General features: G+C 44.7%; 1 protein-coding gene across 1 annotated transcript; it reads left to right on the top strand.

Moving 5' to 3' along the window:
- Positions 1-488: 488 nt before the first annotated feature.
- LOC128415862 (mucin-17-like) lies at positions 489-19469 on the top strand. Its single transcript, XM_053392610.1, has 5 exons — positions 489-602; positions 12730-13134; positions 15327-15641; positions 16445-16611; positions 17856-19469. Exons 1-5 carry the CDS (start codon positions 521-523, stop codon positions 17898-17900), a joined length of 1014 nt encoding a protein of 337 aa, XP_053248585.1. The 5' UTR covers positions 489-520; the 3' UTR covers positions 17901-19469.
- Positions 19470-20004: the final 535 nt, after the last annotated feature.

Below are 20004 nucleotides of genomic sequence, written 5' to 3'. Positions count from 1 at the left end.
CCATGATTTAACCTTGAATTGGATGGATGAGGATTTGTGTTAAATATAAGCGCTCAAGGGGTGGAAGGCGAAGGCCCCGTTTGGCCCTTCAGTGGTGTGGGAGCGCACTCGTGGGCGGACGCCGAGGACTTTGCAGCGCCCACAAACTGAAATAGCACAGACTTTGCGCTAGGAAATACTGTAGACAAAACCCAACAGCCACAGGCGTTCCATCCAATAGAAACCACTCCGGCCAGTCGGCGGGGGAGGATCCACACGTCTTGCTTCAACTCACGAGGCGGGTTGCGCCTGGTGGGGCTAAGCCGAGGAGGCGGAAGAGATGAACCCAGGATCCCGCCGGCCTCGTAGGGAGCGAGGGAGGGGGGCGCATCTGACACGCCCAGGCCGCGCGTGGGCTTGTGAATGAACCACGTGGCACAGACTCATTTCCAGCTCTGGAGACACGCCTGTGCCTGGGACTCTTCATAGAAATTTAGCGCTTTCTCGCCGCTGCCAGCCAATCCATCGGAATCAGCCCGGCATGGAGGCAACAACGCGCCGCTCCCCCTACAGCTTCTCCGCCGTTTGCTGCCTCCTCGCTGGAACCTTCCTGCCGCTGCCAGGTAAAAGAGTCTCCGACCGCTTCTTTTCGTCCTAGGTGGGACTCTGGAATCCAGCGCTCTTGCGGGAAAGTGTCCTGATCCTTAATGGGTTCTTGAGATCCCCTAGAGGGGGCGCGCTTGGGTGGCATCCTATAAGTCTCTCAGAGGAGCCAGGACCTATCCTGTGTTTGCTAATAACCCAGTTTTATTACCGCGTCTGAAGGTTTGGCTTTTTCATGTGATCGCCCTAGATTTTCCGCAGCCCAGGAGACAGTTCTGCTCCCTGCGTGCTACTATCCTAAGGGACTGACTCTGTAGCTTCGTTCCCACCCTGGACACCAAGGTGGGTTTTCCCCGCCCCCTTAGAGCGCAAGAACTTTCTATATCTGTCTGGAAACTTGTGAGCTTGAGGCGCAGTAGTGTCTGCCCAGATGGTGTCCTTCCTTGCGGCAGGGCCCCCATTTCCCGGAGTTCCGCCGTCGGTCCTTGCAAGCGGTTGTGATTGTTGGTATATAAAATGAGAATGTCCGGGGTTTAAGGCTTTCTAGAACCCTTATCCTCGACTGATCTGGAATTTCGAAGCCCTGAAGAAGGTGCTTGGCCGAGAGAGAGAGAGAGCAGTCAGGAAAACGCACTCTGCATATGCTTGTAGTCTCGTCTTTTGTGAGTAGTTCTGCTTCCCATTTCGAAATTCGGCATTCAGAAACATTACTGGGTCTGAGCTCAAATGAAGTTCTTGTTTGGATGGATCTAGTTTTCACACCCTCCTTATGTTTGATGGAGGCTCCTTGTGCTGTGCTTTCCCCCTATCCTTGATTCCCTCTCAGTTTCTCCCTGACTAGTTATTTATTTAGTCATTCAATCTATATCCCATCTTTCCTCCCCAAAGAGCCCAGGGTGGCAAACACATCAGACTTACACACACCAGACTAAAAACAGTTAAAAAATTTCTCGCAACCAGTAATCTCAAGGTTGCCAGGAACAGTGCATTTCAGCCATCAGATGCCTGGGTAAACAGAAATGCTAAATTCCACCTGAAAGTCAATAACAAATTAGGCCTTTCTGTTGGTTGTTTGTTTGCTGGTTGCAGACAAGTCTGAAACTATGACGTTTCCTCACCTCCTGGTGGGTGGGACAGTGGTGCTGTTAGGGCAGGATGCTGGGGCAGAAGTCCAGGACCACACGAAGACAATGATGTTTCAGAAGTTCTTAGATGGTGTTGGGGAAATCTTTAGTCGCTTTCTGCCCAGTGTGATTGATGTAACTTTTCAGGAAACTAGATCAAACTCCAGGATTCAGACATGCACTAGAAATAACTGTCAGAGCTGCTTGTTTTTATATCTGGGTCTGCCCAAATCAAAGCAGGGGTCTGATTTAAAGAGCCTCCTGAAAAGTTTATGGGGGAGGGGGTTGGTAAATGGGAAGATAATCAGCCATATTTTTCTTGCAGAATGTATGTACCACAAATAACTGATATGGGCATGTGAGGGCAGGTGCGCCATGAACTGTTTTTGTGGATTAGTCAGTGTAGCAGACTTATTTGCAAGGCTGCTGTCTTCATTCTCACTCTGCTCCCAAACCTGAGAGAGGCTGCATTTGAATATAACACTAAACCATGGCTTGGCACTGTGGCACTACTGGAACAAGTTGCAGGGAGCCTCTGGCCTGTACACTTTCCACCACCTGCATAGTCAGGAGGAGGATTTGGGCAGCATTTACTTTCAGTTTCCCAGAATCTCAGCTTGTCATTAAGAATTTAGGAAGATGCTTTAATATGCTTTGTTAGACCACAGGTCCATTTAGCTCAGTATTGGCTACAGTGCTTGAAACAGCTCTCCAGGAGGGAGTCCCAGCCCTATCTGGAAAAGCTGGGGATTAAAGCTGAGTCCTTCTGGCTGAAAAACATAAGCTCTACCACTGAGCTATGACTTTACACTGAGCTACAACCTATGGTCACTGCATCTGAACTGGTGGTTGTGGACTATCACGAATTACCTCCCGTTTCAAAACAAGTTAGCTTCAAATGGTGGGCTATGAAGCTGGTTTGTTAAAACTGACCATAATTTAAACCACAGATCTAACACAATGGTGAGCAGAGACTGGGTAAATTGTGGTCAAATCATCATCCCAGCTGATGGGGTGAGGGAGCATGCAAGCCTGAGTGCTAAATTATGGTTTAAGGTTGCATCTAAATGCGGCCAAAGTTGCAACAAATTTTACCAGACAAATCCACTTTGGGAGCAATAAAGGCAACCAGTCAAAGAGTTATTTGTTACAAGTCTCCTTCTTGTTCTAATTCTGGAAGGGGAAAATAAAAGCAAGCTCTGCGTTCTGCTGAAATTCTGCTCCCCTTGCAGAGCCTTCATGAGATAGCAGATCCAAGAGGTGGTTCAGACAATCTCTGAGTTAGAACTAAGATAGGCCCAAGCAGTTTCTCTTTAAAAAAGTGACTGGGCTGAAGATGCTTAGATATTTTAAGTGTTTTTAAGTTCTGTTCCTGAGCCGTTGGGATGGCTGTCTCCAGAATTGCCCTGTGGCAGGAGTTCAAATTTGCCTGCCAGCTCAGTCTCAGCTAACCAATCAGGTACTCGTCTTGTTCAGTAGTGCTTCTCCCAGCTAAATGAAGAAACCCACTTCCTTCAAATGACTTTCAAAAATATAAAACTCCTCCTGAAAGTTTTTATTTTATTTTTTGTTCTGTGAATTTTGGCTTTGTCTCCTCAATGCCTCTGGCTGTGTCTGGGTAGTAGTTGTGTTTGCTTGTCTTCTGTACATGCACGTCTTCAGCGGAGCCCTGATTTGCAGAGAAGCATAAAGCTTAGTTTGTCACAGTTCCAGGCCCTGCTCTATTGCCCTGAGGTCACAGATACACTGGGAGCAGTGTGTAACACAGCCAACATGGGCAGTGTCTGTCTCCTCCTCTCTTCCCACTCCCACCCCAACGCTGCCTTAGTTGCCCTTGCAGCTTTGGAAATGAAATGGGACACGTTCAGTCCAAGGGGCCTTGTGCAACAGAGGAAGAGACAATTGAATGTAGGGAAATGTGATGGGTGCCAGCCACTTCCAAAGCCTCAGGTGCAAGTAACTGGAGCAGGCTGCTGCTCTGTTGCGGTCGGAGAATTTGGGAAACAAAGTAAGGCTATCTCTTATTACAGTAGTTTTCAACTGGTGTGCCATGGCACCCAGGGGTGCCGCGGACAACACTGGCCTCTGGCCCTCTTTCCTTCCTTTCCTTCCTCCTCTGATGCCCTCTTGCTTCTGTGCCTTCCAAAGGCTTGCACAGCAGTTTGTTGCAGCAGCCCTGGCTACAAACTCCCCAGATGAATGGTGCCTCTGGGGCTGGCCGGGGGGTGCTTCCCAGGCCCCTGTGGGGCAGTGTGAGGAGGCACCTCTCTTTGGGGCAGGGTGGGCAGCTCAGAGGAGGGGTGGCAGCAAGAGGGGTGGCAGGAAGGAGAGGGGAGAGGAGGTTGAGGGAACACTCCACAAGGGAGGGTGTGTGAAAAGGCTGCCGGCTCTGCAGGCAAGGGGTGACATAACTGGGCTCCTGCAGTAGGTCAAGGGAGCCGTGGACCCAAAAACCTTGGAAACTCTGTCTTATTATACCACCCTTTTTGGTAAAGGTTCTTTCATGTTAAACAGAACATGTTGGTGGGGGGGCAGCTGAGAGTTGCTCCATTTTCGCAAAGCACTTCTGGGGCCAGTGTTCTGTGTTTGTGTCTGTGGATTAAATCTGTGTACAGCACAATCCTAAATCAGTTTCACTGAATTCAGTACGACTTACTCTTAAGTGAGTGGTGGATGATTACAGGCCAAGTAGCAGTGAAGGGCTTCTAGTCGATATTCTCTGCACCTCTGGAGTGTTAATGCAAAGTGCTAGTGAGGATGTACATGGGGATTCAATTTTTATATAATTTAAAGAAACACACAAATGGCCCATGCTCTTAATAGAACCTGTAGACTGTTGCTGAAAAGGGACAGTTCTAGGCTGCAGTTTGCCAGAGTTTGATATTTCATATCCAGGTCACACATCTATGTTTAAGTGCCATATCCCTGCTTGCAGTAAATGAGTTGGATCCATGTACTCTGCCTTTTGATATAAACACATGCTGTGGAATGAATGAGAGCATTCAGCATTCTGACGCACCTTGGCAAGCAACCAAGCTATTTCCCCAAAGGTGTGGGATACAAAGCTCTGGTGTGTGTTAGATGTTTTTGCGTGGGGGTGGGGGTGGGGAATAGTCAATTAGTATTGGACCTTGTTATTGCAATACATCCTGTGTACAAAGAGTACAAAAAAATATTATTGCCTGCCTTTGATCATTTATCTAAACCAGGATGGAATTGTATGCAAATTTTCACTCCTCAGAGAAAAATTGGGATATAGATTTGATAGGCAGCATATTACTATTTACTATTGGTTAAAAGTCTAAGCTGGAAGACAGAAAGCGCCTTGTTCACCTTGCTAATTTAACCACTGTATCCTCCTTACACAAGCTACAGTATCTTGTTCTCAGTTCCACCATCTGCTATATAGGTATGGTCAGTTTCTTTTTCTTCTAAAAAAAGTGTTTAGGGGTACTCTCATTTTGACTCAAGAAAATCACCATTTTATAGTTCAAATTGGAAAGAATAAGTATAGTAAATGGACAAAAGTACAAAGATTCACAAAATGTTTAGGGGTATGCGTACCCCTGGGTCCCCCCAGAGAAAAGCACTGGGTATAGTAATACTGACCTACACAATGCTATTATATGGATTAGTTATTTATTACATTTGTATCCCATCCTTCATATAAGCAGCTGAAGGAGGCATACACAGTTATTCCCCAAGCTTTATCTTAAGAATATAAGAGGAGCTTGCTGGATCAGGCCAGTGTCCCATCTTGTTCTCACAGTGGCCAATGAGCTGCTTCTGGGAAGCCCTCAAGTAGTGCCTGAGAGCAACAGCACTCTCCTCTCCTGCCCTTTGAGATAGGCTAATATCTCTCATCACTGGCCCATAGATTACTAAGATAATGTATATGGAGCACTTCTAACAGTCTAAAAGTGCTACATAAAACCTAGGTATTAAAATTGTCCTCCATGGGAGGGTGGACTATACAGTGGTACCTTGGGTTACATACGCTTCAGGTTACAGACTCTGCTAACGCAGATATAGTACCTCGGATTAAAAACTTTGCTTCAGGATGAGAACAGAAATTGTGCTCCACCGGCGCAGTGGCAGCGGGAGGCCCCATTAGCTAAAGTGGTGCTTCAGGTTAAGAACGGTTTCAGGTTAAGAACGAACCTCCAGAACTAATTAAGTTCTTAACCCGAGGTACCACTGTATATTGTTAAGGTAGACGAAGTTATTTTCTATTATTCTGTGAGTCACAATTTCCTATCTTGTTTTAAAAAAGAAGGTGTTTTCTAAGCAGTGCCTTGTTGCCTATGCCCACTAAGAGTCCATGGCCAGAATATGCGTTTCAGCTTTGGCTTCCACTCTTTACATTTTTAAAGGGTTTTTTTTTTAAGTAAAAAAAATAATTGTTTTGATTAATCAAGTAAACCAATATTATGAACTCTCCTTGGGTGTCATGTGTGAGAGTGCGTATGCTTTTTAATCAAGTCGGTTTCAACTTGAATTTTCAATCAATCAAATTTGCACATGCATATATTTTTACAAGGCTGCAATTGTTTTCTGTTGATTTCCTTGGGCGAAAGCCCCACTGAAATAATAAAAGGCACTTACTGTTGAATAAGTTTACTCAGAAGTAGGTTCCAATGAGGCTTGAGCCCAAGGAAATCGGCAGACAATTAGCCATACAGGCTTCTCAGAAGCCTCATCCCACAAGAAGGAGGGATGACCCGCAACTTGGCGTTAAAAGAGGATTAAACAAATTCATTGAGGATAAGGCTATCACAGCTACAAGCCACATTGGCTATGTTTTACCTCTGCTGTTGAAGGCAGAATGCTTCTGAATACCACTTGCAGGGAACTGCTGTTGAGCTCAGTTCTGCTTGTATGCTTCCCAGAAGGTATCTGGTTGGCTACCATGAAGACAGGATGGTGGGCTAGATCAGGGGTCAGCAACCTTTTCCAGCCGTGGGCTGGTCCACCGTCCCTCAGACCATGTGGGGGGCCGGACTATATTTTGAAGAAGAAAAAATGAACGAATTCCTATGCCCCACATATAACCCAGAGATGCATTTGAAATAAAAGCACACATTCTACCCATGTAAAAACACGGTGATTAACGGACCGTCCGCTGGCCAGATTGAGAAGGCGATTGGGCCACATCTGGCCCCCGGGCCTTAGGTTGCCTACCCCTGGGCTAGATGGATCATCCAGCAGGATCTTCTTAAAACCTTCTCAAAATCCATCATCATCAGTGCTTTCCCCCCCTAGAAAAATAGATGCCAGTATTTACCATGAAGTTGTTACAATAAGTGCCACACTTTTTAACAGCAAAAAAGGAGCTGCCAGCACTGCAGTACCCCCTGGGGGAAAAAGGACTGATCATCATCACCATTTATTAACTTATTAGTCACTTGTCACACAAACATATAAGGGATCAGATCTCCCTCACCACCCCTGGTTTCATCAGTGATGATGACTCCATTGCGAAAAGAAGTCCTTGTTTCTGCCACAGAGTTACCCATTGCCACCCAGAGCTCTGTGGCCTTTCCAGGTGTCATTGTAGGAAAGGAAATCTAGCCCAAAAGGACCTGGTTTGCTTTTCCAAACAGACTTAGAATGGCAGAAAGTTGGGTGAGCAACAGAGGTAGTAATAGCAGCAGAATGACTCTCAGCAGTGACAGAGGCAGCAGATGCAGGATGGGGCAGTATTGGCAGCAGGTATGGTGGTTACTTTAACTCAGAAAGAGATTGATGCTTGTCCAGGCTGCCTCAGCTTCCAAGGTGACTTCCACCTTGATGGCTTCAAACAGGAGGTTGTGGGCAGGCTGTACCAGTGATATAAGCTTTTCAGAGTGCACAATAAGCAGCCAGCTAATCAGCTCACCTAGAATTGCACGTGTTTAAGTGGCGGCACCGCAAATAACAAAACAAAACAAAAAGACTTCTCGCAGGTCTTGAATTTATTTCAGCTGGGATTTGCGGCCCTAGTTTCAATCCCTAGGTCTACGTTCCTTGCTTGACCAGCTTTCTGCCTGGGCCTTATGACAGAATACAAGCTCATCTCCTGTATGTACTTTGCAGTGTGTTCTATAACAGACTACTATGTGTAGAAACAGATTAAAGGACAACCTTTTCCAACGACCAGAGAGTCTCTGAGGGAAATTTCGCGTGCAGCATGCTCATTATGGGTGAGATTAGATGAGTAATCTAACTGCACTGTTCTGTAGTTGAAGAAAAGCTGTGCTTGACCAGTAGCTCAAAGTAAGATTCTTCTGCATATTGATCAATTGGGTGACAGTAGCCAGTAAACAGGAAGGAGATGTTTAGATTGAACATGATTACATTGCTGTGAAGGTAAATATGTCTTTTTAGGTCTGGTTCAGACATAACAGGAAGCCATGCTTTCCTGTTACAAGAACAAGTTGTGGTGAGCTTTATGTACTTTCTCCTCCCAGCTTTTTTGTTTTGTTTTGTGGCAGTAAAGAAATTAGAAGCGCCTGCTTCTAATTTTAAACAAACCACAGTTCCACATCATGTCTGAACTTGGAACTGTGGTTTGTATAAAAGTTGGAAGGGAAAGCTGCCAATTTTCTCCTCCTATAAAAGGAGAGTGAGGAGCACATGAGCCTGAGACTTGTCCTGGTCCATTCATGTAATAACAAAGCATAGTTTTCTATTACAGTGGTATCAAAACCATACTTAAACCAAGGCGCAGATTCCGTTCTTAGACCGAGGTAAAGTTCACAAACCAGGACACTACTTCCGGTTTTGCGGAGTTGGTAAACCGAATAGTTCGTAAACAGGGCTGCTCTCAAACCAAGGCACCACTGTGTATCTTACATCTATGTAGATTAGCAGCAATAGGATGAAATATTACTCCCATGGGCATGTACCTTGTGAGAGTGACAGGTGCTCTGATTTAGAGTATTGATCACTAGCTAGCCTGTTTATGTAGAAGCACCATAATGACAATTGCAGTGATCTAGACCTTTGTGTTTATTGATTTGCATGAATGAATATTTTCTGTAATATTCTTTCTTTCCTTTAGCCTCTGATTCTTGCATCTTTGTAAATGTCCCAATGGACCTTTGTAAATGTCCCAATGGACCTTGTAAATGTCCCAATGGACCTTAATTAGACAGAAAGGGTAGGTTTTACAATGACTGGGGTGTTTGCAGGTTTTTTCAGAAGTGTTTCAAGTATACACAATTTCACTCAAATGTGTGGTTCCCCAGAACGTAACCCAGAACATTAAAATATCACATGTTGCAAGTTGGGTTTCAACATGGGGCTGCTGTTTTCAGAGATGTTTCTTGCAACAGGTAGTGCCACCCTTAGCCAGATTCTGTGGTTCATTGGAAGCACTTAGAACACCCAGAATAGTAAACAAGTGTTGGTCCCCTGGAACTGGAAGCTTCTGGGTGTGAACACATAAATAGTACAAATGAGGTTTACTGTCTGCAGTCTTTAAGGTTACCACTTTTCTATGATTCTTTTTTTCATTACTAAAGGCTTAATTTATCACATAATGATTAGTTATGCTTGACAGGAAGAGGTGGCCTTTACCCAGAGCCTGGCTCTGCTTCCATCTGCTGCATATTGCATAAGTTGGCTGTACCCCAGTTTTAAGGCTCAAAATTAGCAAAATTGTTTCTCAGTTCCCCAGGTTGGTGTGAGACCATAAAGACGCAGGTAGGCAAAGGACTATAGAAATGTAAGGCTGAATGTTTAATCTCTTTCACATTCTGCAGCTACAATAAAAACGGGACTGTGTATGAGATATACTTACTATACATGCTTGCTTTATTCTGGCATGCTACTTTGGTGTTACTTTTTCTAACAGCCTATGCCAACCTGGTGTTTTGGACTACAACTTCTCTATTCCCCTTAACACAGCCCCCCCAAAAGATAGTGTTGAGGGGAAGGTGGGATGTGGCATTTAGCTGCAGGAGCCGAAAAAGAAGCAGTCCAGAACAGAAGTGAGCATTTTGTGAGAGGCAGAATGCCCATCTCCAAGTATGAGAACATCCACTTAAAGCTCTGCAGGATTCTAAGTCTTGTGGAACTGTTCACATCTTTGTCAGAGTTGTCTTTTCTGCCACTGCAGCTTTTTTAAAATGTGAGTTGATATGAACTGAATGATGCGGAACCCACAGACAGAATAATCAGTGCTGTTAAAAAGTGTGGCACTCGCTATAACAACTTCATGGTGAGTACCAGCACCTATTTTTCTAAGGGAAAAAAGCACTGAGACAAATTATATCATGCTGTGATGTGACTGCAAATGTGCACAGCTCAGGATAAGAGAGGGTTGGCATCTTAATATTGTACCCTTGAGTGAATCATAGAATCATAGAGTTGGAAGAGACCACAAGGGCCATCGAGTCCAACCCCCTGCCAAGCAGGAAACACCATCAGAGCACTCCTGACATATGGTTGTCAAGCCTCTGCTTAAAGACCTCCAAAGAAGGAGACTCCACCACACTCCTTGGCAGCAAATTCCACTGTCAAACAGCTCTTACTGTCAGGAAGTTCTTCCTAATGTTTAGGTGGAATCTTCTTTCTTGTAGTTTGGATCCATTGCTCCGTGTCCGCTTCTCTGGAGCAGCAGAAAACAACCTTTCTCCCTCCTCTATGTGACATCCTATGTGGTTGAAGTGGAGAAAGAACTGCTTCTGGCTAGATTAATATTTCCACCTAAAAAATCCACGGCAACTATTGGCTCATGATAAAGTTTTATCAAGTGATTGCTGCATGCTAATGCAAAGGAAGGAGTTCTTTGTTCTAACTGGAAAAAGTCTGTTTCCTTTTGTGACTCCTTTGTATTCTGAGCTCAGGGTACCAGCAGTCTTTTCCTCCAAGCCAGATGCATGCCATGGCAGTTATTGAAAGATGAAAATTGTCCTCTTATGGACTCTGTCAAATTGCCTACCGAGGGAGGCCAAGATGCAAAGGTCGATAGGACTGGTTATAATATTTATTTTTATTTAATTAATACAAATGTAATTCAATGTGTATTGAATAAAGAAACAACAAGTTTCATGAAAATTGAACATACACATACACAAACAAAATGAATTTCCTCCACTTAGATGCCTTGCAGGTTCAAAATGAGCAAACTAGTTACTTGACATGTATTAAAAAGCACCTTCTCTCATACTAATCCAGTGGGATTTGCTAAATGAGCCAGAGGTGGTATGTGTGTGATTATAAAGATGGTTAATGGGCAGTATTAATTCTTCTTGGATGCCTTTTAGAAGGGTACAACAGCTGGATGTTAGAAGGGTAACAGTCACAAAGCCCTTGACATCCACATGTGTAAAGCAGAACTGGCCAAGTACCTCAGTAACAGCAAGGCAACAGAGGACAAGACCAGGATTCTGTTGCTACTGCTGTGCTGTAGATCACCACCAAGCCCAGGTCAGTGGCCAAAGACTATTACCATCCTTTCCCCTTCCTCAGGATGGAGGGTTTAGTCACAGTCTGGTGTGTTATGTTTACTCTGATGACTGTAGATAAAAGCTTAAATTCAAAAGGCATTGGGGGCTGCCTTATAATAGATGCTATCTCATGCACAAACCATACTCCCCAAACATTTTGGCATGCTGATGAGACTGGGCATGCTGTTTTCCCCATGTCATTATCCTGAGCCTGTTGTGTAGGGGTGTGTTGAGTTTGGGTGAAGAAGCCAGCCCAGTTGTGCTCCAGCATGAGGGTTCTTTCAGCAATGCAGAGGAACAGCTGCCTCAGCAGAGACCCAAGACTGGAATAAAATGAGTAAAGAGTTATTGAGAAGCTGTAATTCTGTGGTTTGTGGGTGGAGAGTGGGAGTCCAGTTTTAACTTGTGCTTTACTGTGTGAGCAAGTGGTGTGGGACTTCCTCCCATGCCACACTTAACTGTCTTGTTTGCTGTTGATTCTTCAACACTGTATGGGACGTACGAGATCCTTCATTCACGCTGACGTGATTCTTCTGCAGAGACAGCAATGGCTACCAAGCATACTTGATTCTAATTGTTTTGGGTTCTTCCCACCACCAGTTAAGTCCCTCCCCTTGATTTTTTTTGTACTTCTGAAAACTCGGGGGTTCACCTCCAAGCCTGCTGTCATCTCTCTCTTGTGCATGGATGGTTCCATTTTGTGTACACTGGGATCAGTACTTAAAGAATGAGGTCACTATAAATATATATGATTGATTGTTGCAAAAGGACATGAGATTCTCAAATTGACTTAAACTTTGAGATCATGAAAACTTGTTTTTCAGGGGTGTTAGATTTCAGCCTTGGCCTACTGTATTTTTTGTCTTTACTCCTTTTTCATACAGTGGTACCTCTGGTTAAGAACTTAATTTGTTCTGGAGGTCCGTTCTTAACCTGAAACTGTTCTTAACCTGAGGTACCACTTTAGATAATGGGGACTCCCATTGCCGCTGTGCCGCCGACGCACGATTTCTGTTCTCATCCTGAAGCAAAGTTCTTAACCCGAGGTACTATTTCTGGGTTAGCGGAGTCTGTAACCTGAAGCGTCTTTAACCTGAAGTGTCTCTAACCCGAGGTACCACTGTATTTTGCAAGGAAGCACCCTCACAAAATGTTTTGGTCTACATAGCTCCATTGTTATCTTTGGAGGTGGGGAAATAGTGCTTCTTCAAATCCTTGACTTCGTAACTCTACTGATTTCTCTCTCTGATTCTTTACCCAACAATGATCATCAGTGGCCGTAGGTACCTTTCCTACTCCAGTATGAAGCTCCAATACATTGGTTTGTCATACTTTGTATGTTTGAGGAGCAGAGGGTGAGGTTTGGAGAGAATTGTTTCCATTCTGCAGAGAACTGGATGGCTGCAGTGCGACTAGAGGCGGAGGTTAATAGAAGAGGAGTTTCCTCCCTTCCCTGTAATTGTAATTGATTTGTCCTGTAGGCTCTGTTCCTTCCCTTTCCCTCTTATTTTCCCCTTGCTGGAAGCAGCTGACCTTCTGGGCATGTGTCTGTGATTTTAGCTTTCCTCTGTTTGTTTTTCCTGCACTAGGAGATGGGCAGAATTTATCATCAGCTCAATCTGGCACTGTGTCGCACTTCGTGCTCCCTCACACGGAGGCTGGCGGCCTTGGCAACTGGACAATTCCCCCTACTGCCATAAGTGTGGATGGCAATGCCACCGTTGCTTCACAGTTAAATGTCAGTAGCTCAGTCCTGCTTGAACCTCTGGCACCTACTGTACACGGCACCTTAAGCACCACAGCAAGACTACAGAACACAACGCATGTTGCCAACAGTAGTGCTGACATCCATTCCCTTCCTGCTGCAACTACAAACTCGGTAGAAGTGAACCAGACCCGCCTGGATGATTCTGAACCCATCAGTACCACAGCCTGGGTTAATTCCAGTACAAATGTTATGGCTACAGAGCCCTCTCAGCCAAAGGAGGTACAAGGTAAGACTTGGTAGTAGTCAACCATTTCCCATGGAATGTAGCTTAATTCTCAAGCAACTTGGGTTGTGTACACACAACATTTTGTTCTGCAATCAAAGGAGACTGAATGCTTGCGTTTTTTTCTATGTAGTCCTTGCACAATCTAGATCTACTGCATATTTTTATTTCCCTGAAAAGTATTGCTTGAGAAACTGGTTTCATTCCAAAAATAAAAGCTCATTGTGGATTGATTCTGCAATACCGCACAGTGTGTCCATTTTAAACAAGATGTAGGCAGTCCTGGCACTGGGGGTTATATCCATACCTGCAATTATGTTGTGGGTGTGCATACACCAAGACTGCAATCATTGCTTCCTTCTTCAATCACCTGGGGCATGTGCAGGGAGGAGAACATATAGATAGCCTAATCAAGGGGAGGGTTTTCACCTACCCCTGTAGATTGAAAGCCACATGTTGAGGACAAGCATAAATGATTCCCAATGGAGAAACACTACATATCTGTGCTACAAATGGGTTAGTGAGTGCACAGCCTTGGGTAGACTTTTCTATTGACTTTATTAGGTGGAATACCTCAGAAAGGTTTTTGGCTCTAGTACCATATCCCATACCTGCCAAAATTGGAGTGGAGAGAATAGAACACAATCTGAGTAGAACTCCCAAGTGCCTGGAATCATAATTAGATGTTTCTATAACCTAGGCATAAATATTACCTCTTCGATGACAATTATAGTTCTGTTAACACAGGATATTTATTCAATCCCTCATGTAAACTTCAATACACTTTGAAAACCCTGCAGTTTTTCATAAAATGGAAGGCAGGTAATTCTGGGTTGTTGTCAGGCAGGAAATGGAGAACAGAAAGTCAGACACCTGGGCAAATGCCTTGCTCCATATATATAAAAAGTTATGGCATAAAAAATTGGTATAATTTGGATATGCAGTAAATTAAAATATAAACAAGGAACCGCAGAAAGAGGGAGAAGGGAGTCTAAATAAGTAATGATTGCCTGCAATTTAAATTTAAATTTATATTTATTTTGTATAGTGTAAAAGCTTATAAGTATATTTTTTAAAAAGTTATGGCATTTTAACAAAAATAGGAAATGTTATTTTCACCTTTCTTCAAAGGATGAGAAAATCACAGCAAGATGTGCTGCATGGTTCTATATGATTAGCAGGAACCATTCCATACTGGGAGTCCTAGTGTCCATGAAGGCAGAAGTCTTTCTCTGATTGTTCTTTGACTACTTTTTATTGGTTTTGGTGGCTTCAGGATAAAGAGCAGTTTCTCTCGGGGAACCATTGTTGACAGTGGGAGGAGGGGAAAGCTCTGTGTCTGATGCGTCAGAAACAAAGGATGCAAAACACATATTGACATAGGCATTGATCTGAGGCACCTATCTCTGATGTGTTTGGGCAGGCAATTGATTGCTGATGCTGTAATGCTCCAAGAGATTCCTCTATGCACCATGCAGTGGGGCTTGCCTTTGAACTTCCTTTTCCTGTATAGGGTACACTATGCTAATTCACCTTCCCCTGCCCCCTTGGGCCACATGATAAAAGAAGAGCTAGGCTGTGTACACACCATCTATTTAAAGCATATCCCCACCACCCAAGAATCCTGTGAACTGCATTTTGTTGAGGGTGCTGGGAATTGTAGCTCTCTGGGGGCAAACTACAGTTCCCATTATTCTTTGAGGGGGGATGATCTCTGACCCCTGGCTTGTCTGATAGAATTAAAGTATGTTTGGAACTAAAGATTTGGTTTCTAGGATTTCAGTCAGAACCCTCTTCTAATTATTTTGTGTAGATCAGTTAGGACTCACTTTAGCTGTCTCAGTTTGCACCCTAAGATTTCCAGGCTCTACAGCTGAAAAACCCAGATTCTGCCAACTGACTAATCTAAGAACAGATATTTTCTGCACAACACTCTCAGAAAGCTTGCTATTGTAAGACGAACTATGGCAAAGGGCTATGAGTATCCACTAGTGTGTTTCAGCCATTGATGTAAATCTCTTTGCAAGTTTGATATACTTTGTTCTGGACTCTGGATCTGCTCCATCTATGTGCTAGAATTGTAGTAATAGAGAGGAAATGATCGTGCTGGATTATTTTCATTTATTCTTGCACGTCAAAGACCCAGGATTCTTGCTTGATTCACTTGTGCGTGTCTCTCTTGTCTCTGTCTCCAGGGCCGACATCTCCTTCCCAGCCAACAGCTTCCACACTCATCACCTCGGGGCCTACAGAAGGGAGACCAGAAACTATGTCAGTGGCAAACCGCGATGCTGTCACAGAGGGGAGCAGTGCCGAGTCCACCTTGGCTACAAATGCAACTGATACGGATGGAAGAGTGCTCACAGCGAGTGCCTCTAGCACTACCATATTAACACCAGGCATTGTCTCCTCCACACTCACATCTCCCAGAGTCCCACCAGTGGAAACAGAGCAACCAGCTAACCACGTGCAGAAGAAGGCCTCTGCCACAGACGTGGGAGATGGCGAAGGTACTCACTAGGAGCTCTTATTCCATGCAGGTAGAAACAAGGATAGAGAGCAGTTTGGGAACTAGATATATAGTGGAGACAAAGGTACCGTATTTTTCGCTCTATAACACGCACCAGACCATAACACGCATGTAGTTTTTAGAGGAGGAAAACAAGAAAAAAAATATTCTAAACGAAATAGTGGATACAGTGGTGCCTCGCAAGACGAAATTAATTCATTCTGCGAGTCTCTTCGTCTTGCGGTTTTGTCGTCTTGCGAAGCACGGCTATTAACGGTACTTAGCGGCTTTACGAAAAAGGAAACAAACTCGCAAGCCCATAGGGAAAATCGTCTTGCAAAGCGACTCAAAAAACAGAAAACTCTTTCGTCTTACGAGTTTTTCGTCTTGCGAGGTACCACTGTATATGATTTTTGTGGTTCATGCTGTGGCCACAGACATGTGATCTGACAGTGAGTTTGGAGTAGCCCAATGCAAAAATCCTGAGGATCCATGTGGATCCATGCTTTGTAACCACGGAGGAGGGAAGGAAGGGGAACCATGGATCCTCTGCTCACGACTGCAGCAGATCCCCCCCCCCGCCATCCATAGGCATTCGCTCCATAACACGCACAGACATTTCCCCTTACTTTCTAGGAGGAAAAAAGTGAGTGTTATGGTGCAAAAAATACGGTATATAAAAATGTTTTTGCGACAGAACAAGTTTTGACTTTTGAAGTGCCTAGTAATTGTATGGAATTGCCATTCTGGGCCAGGAGCAATAATCCATGTTTGGCTGTCTGACTTTTCCCCCCCTTTCTGCAGACCTACCTAGTATACCAGAAGCCAGCCCAATAGGTGAGGACCCTCTGGTGATTGCAGTCATCTTCATCTTCATCGTGACAGTGGGGATCCTGGCTCTTATGGGGTTCTTGCGGTACCGACAGCGCAGTGGCCAGCTGCAGTTCCGGCGGCTCCAGGATTTGCCTATGGTTTGTGCCCTCAGTTAATCCTCCTCGGTCAGACCTCTAACCTGGACTTCACAGGCTCTTATTAGAATACAGGAAGCTAAGCAATGATCTGACTTGGCAGAAGGCAGTCTAGCTCAACCCTAACTGGCAGTGGCTTTCCAGGGTTACAGACTTTGGTCTCTCCCAGGCCAACAGGAGGTGGCAGGGATTGAACATGAGGTCTTCTGCATTCAAAGCAGATGCCCTACCATGGAGTTATGGCCCTTTTCCTTCCTCTGCCTTGAGTGCCCTGCTCTGAAACTAAGGTTTTTTAAAAATATACTTTTCAAATATCATGATCAGAATGCATTTGAAAAGGATATAGGCTCCATAAGTGTTCGTCAACCCTAACTAGGGTAGCATTAAAGTGTAACCTTTTGTGAAGGATTCAGTTGGAGTTGGGAAGAGAACATCTCTAGTGTCTTCTACTCCATCATTAAGGGTGATAATTGGATGAAGGGCCTCCAGACCACATGGAGGTACCATTTCAGGGGGGGGGGCTAGAAAATGGCACCATAGATTCCCCCCACAGTAAGAGTGACAAAGGTTAGACCCCCCCAATTTAAGTTGAATGAGCTCTCCAGCTGTGGGCCTTCACATTAGGGCATCTCACCTGGAGCATGGCCTAGATGCCAGTACACAATAAATCTTATCCGTCTGCCTCTCCTGAGGCTGCCCATCTCTTTCAAATACGGCAGTTGTCTGATAACAGCAAGAAGGTTACTTCAGGGTGTCTGTGGAATGGGGCAAGTCATAGAGTGCATACTTGTATACCTGAAGGAGCGTCTCCACCCCCATCGTTCAGCCCAGACACAGAGATCCAGCTCTGAGGGCCTTCTAGCGGTTCCCTCATAGCAAGAGGTGAGGTTGCAGGGAACCAGGCAGAGGGTCTTCTCAGTAGAGGCACCCGCCATCTGGAATGCCCTCCCTTCAGATGTCAAGGAAATAAATAACTCTTTGACTTTTAGAAGACTTCAGGGAAGTTTTTAATGTTTGATGTTTGATTGTGTTTTTAATATTTTGTTGGGAGCTGACCAGAGTGGCTGGGGCAACCCAGTCGGATGGGCAACATATAAATAAAATTACTGCTAGTGCTACTACTACTACTTGAGGCATGGGCTGAGGGCCTGTGTGCACTGCTTGCTTTTATGCCCTTCACCTACTCCTGCTCCTTCAGGCCTGTGCAAAACTAACAAGGTCTCCCTTTCCCCCCTTTTTGCTTACAGGATGACATGATGGAGGACACACCTCTTTCCCTCTATGGCTACTAAGCAGTTGGAAGACAATTTTCCTATTGTGATTCTGATTCTGACCAGCCAAGGGAGGCATAAAGGTTTCTGACCGGGAAGAGCATCCTCTGCAAGATGCTGTCCTGATTTCCCATGACTATAAAGTTGTGAGTCAGCTGACTTAGTCTACAAAGAGACTTGTTTTTTCTTTCATTTTTGGGAATTGGCACCAGCCTGACCTAGTCCTTTCCCTTGTACCTTTGTCCTCCTTGTGCCTTGTGTTCAGAGCCATACAGCTCTCGGGGAAATGGACTTTCGTCCAGTGACCGCACTAACACTTGTTCACATTGCCAAGGGAGGCCTTGCTTGGATTTTGAAGAGCTGCACTGTGGGATTCTTGCAGAAGAAGTGAAGCAGCTGTGGGGGCGAGTCAGCCCAGCGCAAAACCGCGGAGTATGTTACATGTGAAAGGCGATGCAACCCAACTGTGATTTGGAGGCCTAGTTGGCTCCTTCCTTGAGTTTTACATATATACTTTTAAATTGCACTTCTATTTACACTTTTTATCAATCGGATCCAAAGGTGTTCCAGAGGGTCTAGCAGGAAAACAGGGAGTAGTGACCCCATATTTGCCAGAAAAGCCCTGATCCACCAGACCAAAAATCCATTCAGCCCATCATTCTGCTTCCCATATTGATCAGTCACAAGCCTCCAGGAACCTTGCAAACAGGGTTTGAAGACAGTAACCCTGACCCAAAGTTGTTCCCTAGCAAATGGTCTTCAAAGATATTGCATAGCCTTATTGCTGCGGAAGACGTGCTCTGGCCCCCCAATTATTGCTGTATTTCAGGGGGAATAAAAGCAGTTTTGATTCAGACAACACTGTTTGGGGGAAGCAGTTTATTTTTGGAGTTTCTCCAGAAAATTCTGCCACTGTTCTTGGTACCAAGGTGTGGCACAGGAGATGCCCAGCAATTATACCAGCCCAGTTGTGCCCAGACACTTGTCCAACAACAGCTCAGATCAATGGGACTCATATGTGTACTCAGTGCTGCCACTGGAAGCTGTATCTAACTGTTGTATCGCTTGCTTGCTTGTTTGTTAGATTCATATTTAAATAGTCCTGGCAACCGTCTTCATGTGGACTCTTGGCAGTTACCTCCTGCTGTTTGCACAGAGCGTTCATTCCCCACCTTGTCCTCTCCTGTTACTTCTTTACCTGCTAATCCTAGAGGAATTGCTTGTGCCTTGTTTGGATGAAGAAATCTAGATTCGCCAACCCCTAACTTTGCTGCACAATCCCAAATTTTGTGCAACTTATCTCCCAGACTAGTCCTAACCAAAGATGGGGCAGACCAATTAAGCTGCAGTGTCCCTTTTATGTCTGCATAGGAGTGTACCTTTTACTTCTTCATTTAAAATTCTCTTTATTCCACCCTGTATCCTCTTTTCTCCAGCTGTTTTCTGTTTCTCCCGTTCTGTTTCCCCTCACTTCCTCCACCTGACACCTCTCATTTACATCTTTAGCCTTCTGAAGGCTTTACCAGAACATATACCTTTGTGTTTGGACTGTTGATTGTGGGTCTACAAATAAATTGGTTTTCCTCTAAATAGGCTTATTTCCTTTCTTGCTTGAAGCTTCTCAAGTTGTTAGTTGGATGAGATAGGAGCCTTTGCTCGGGTTTTCTGCAACACCCCCAATTTGCATCCCAGCAAACTGGAGGAATTATGTTGCTGCTTCCCCTTCACACGCCTGTATAAAATAAGGAACAGCATAGATTATTCAAAGAAGAGCTAGAGAGAGCACACCAGGAACAAAGAAAAAGCTCTAAAGGTTACTCTTTAAATCCTTACACACACCATCTGATTTGTAAAAGGGAATTTTTATTCAGTGGGCAATCATGCAGGGGAATCTCACTGTGGCTAAAGGGACTAGTTCTAAGAACTTGGGTTTTTCTTGATCCATCATTCCAAGATAGGGGTACCCCAAACATTTATCTAGTTAGGAAAGCTACCTCTGATGGACGTTTGAGAACCTCCACAGTTAAAACGCAAGGTGTCACACCTGTGGGCTTTTCAAAGGCCTGCAGAAAGTTGAGTATTCCATGTGATGCCCCTAAGAAAGGGGTTGCACAAATGCTCCCCC

The sequence above is a fragment of the Podarcis raffonei genome, chromosome 6, assembly GCF_027172205.1.
Source record: "Podarcis raffonei isolate rPodRaf1 chromosome 6, rPodRaf1.pri, whole genome shotgun sequence".
Taxonomy (NCBI): Eukaryota; Metazoa; Chordata; class Lepidosauria; order Squamata; family Lacertidae; genus Podarcis; species Podarcis raffonei.
This window is presented reverse-complemented; position numbering and strand designations above follow the sequence as displayed.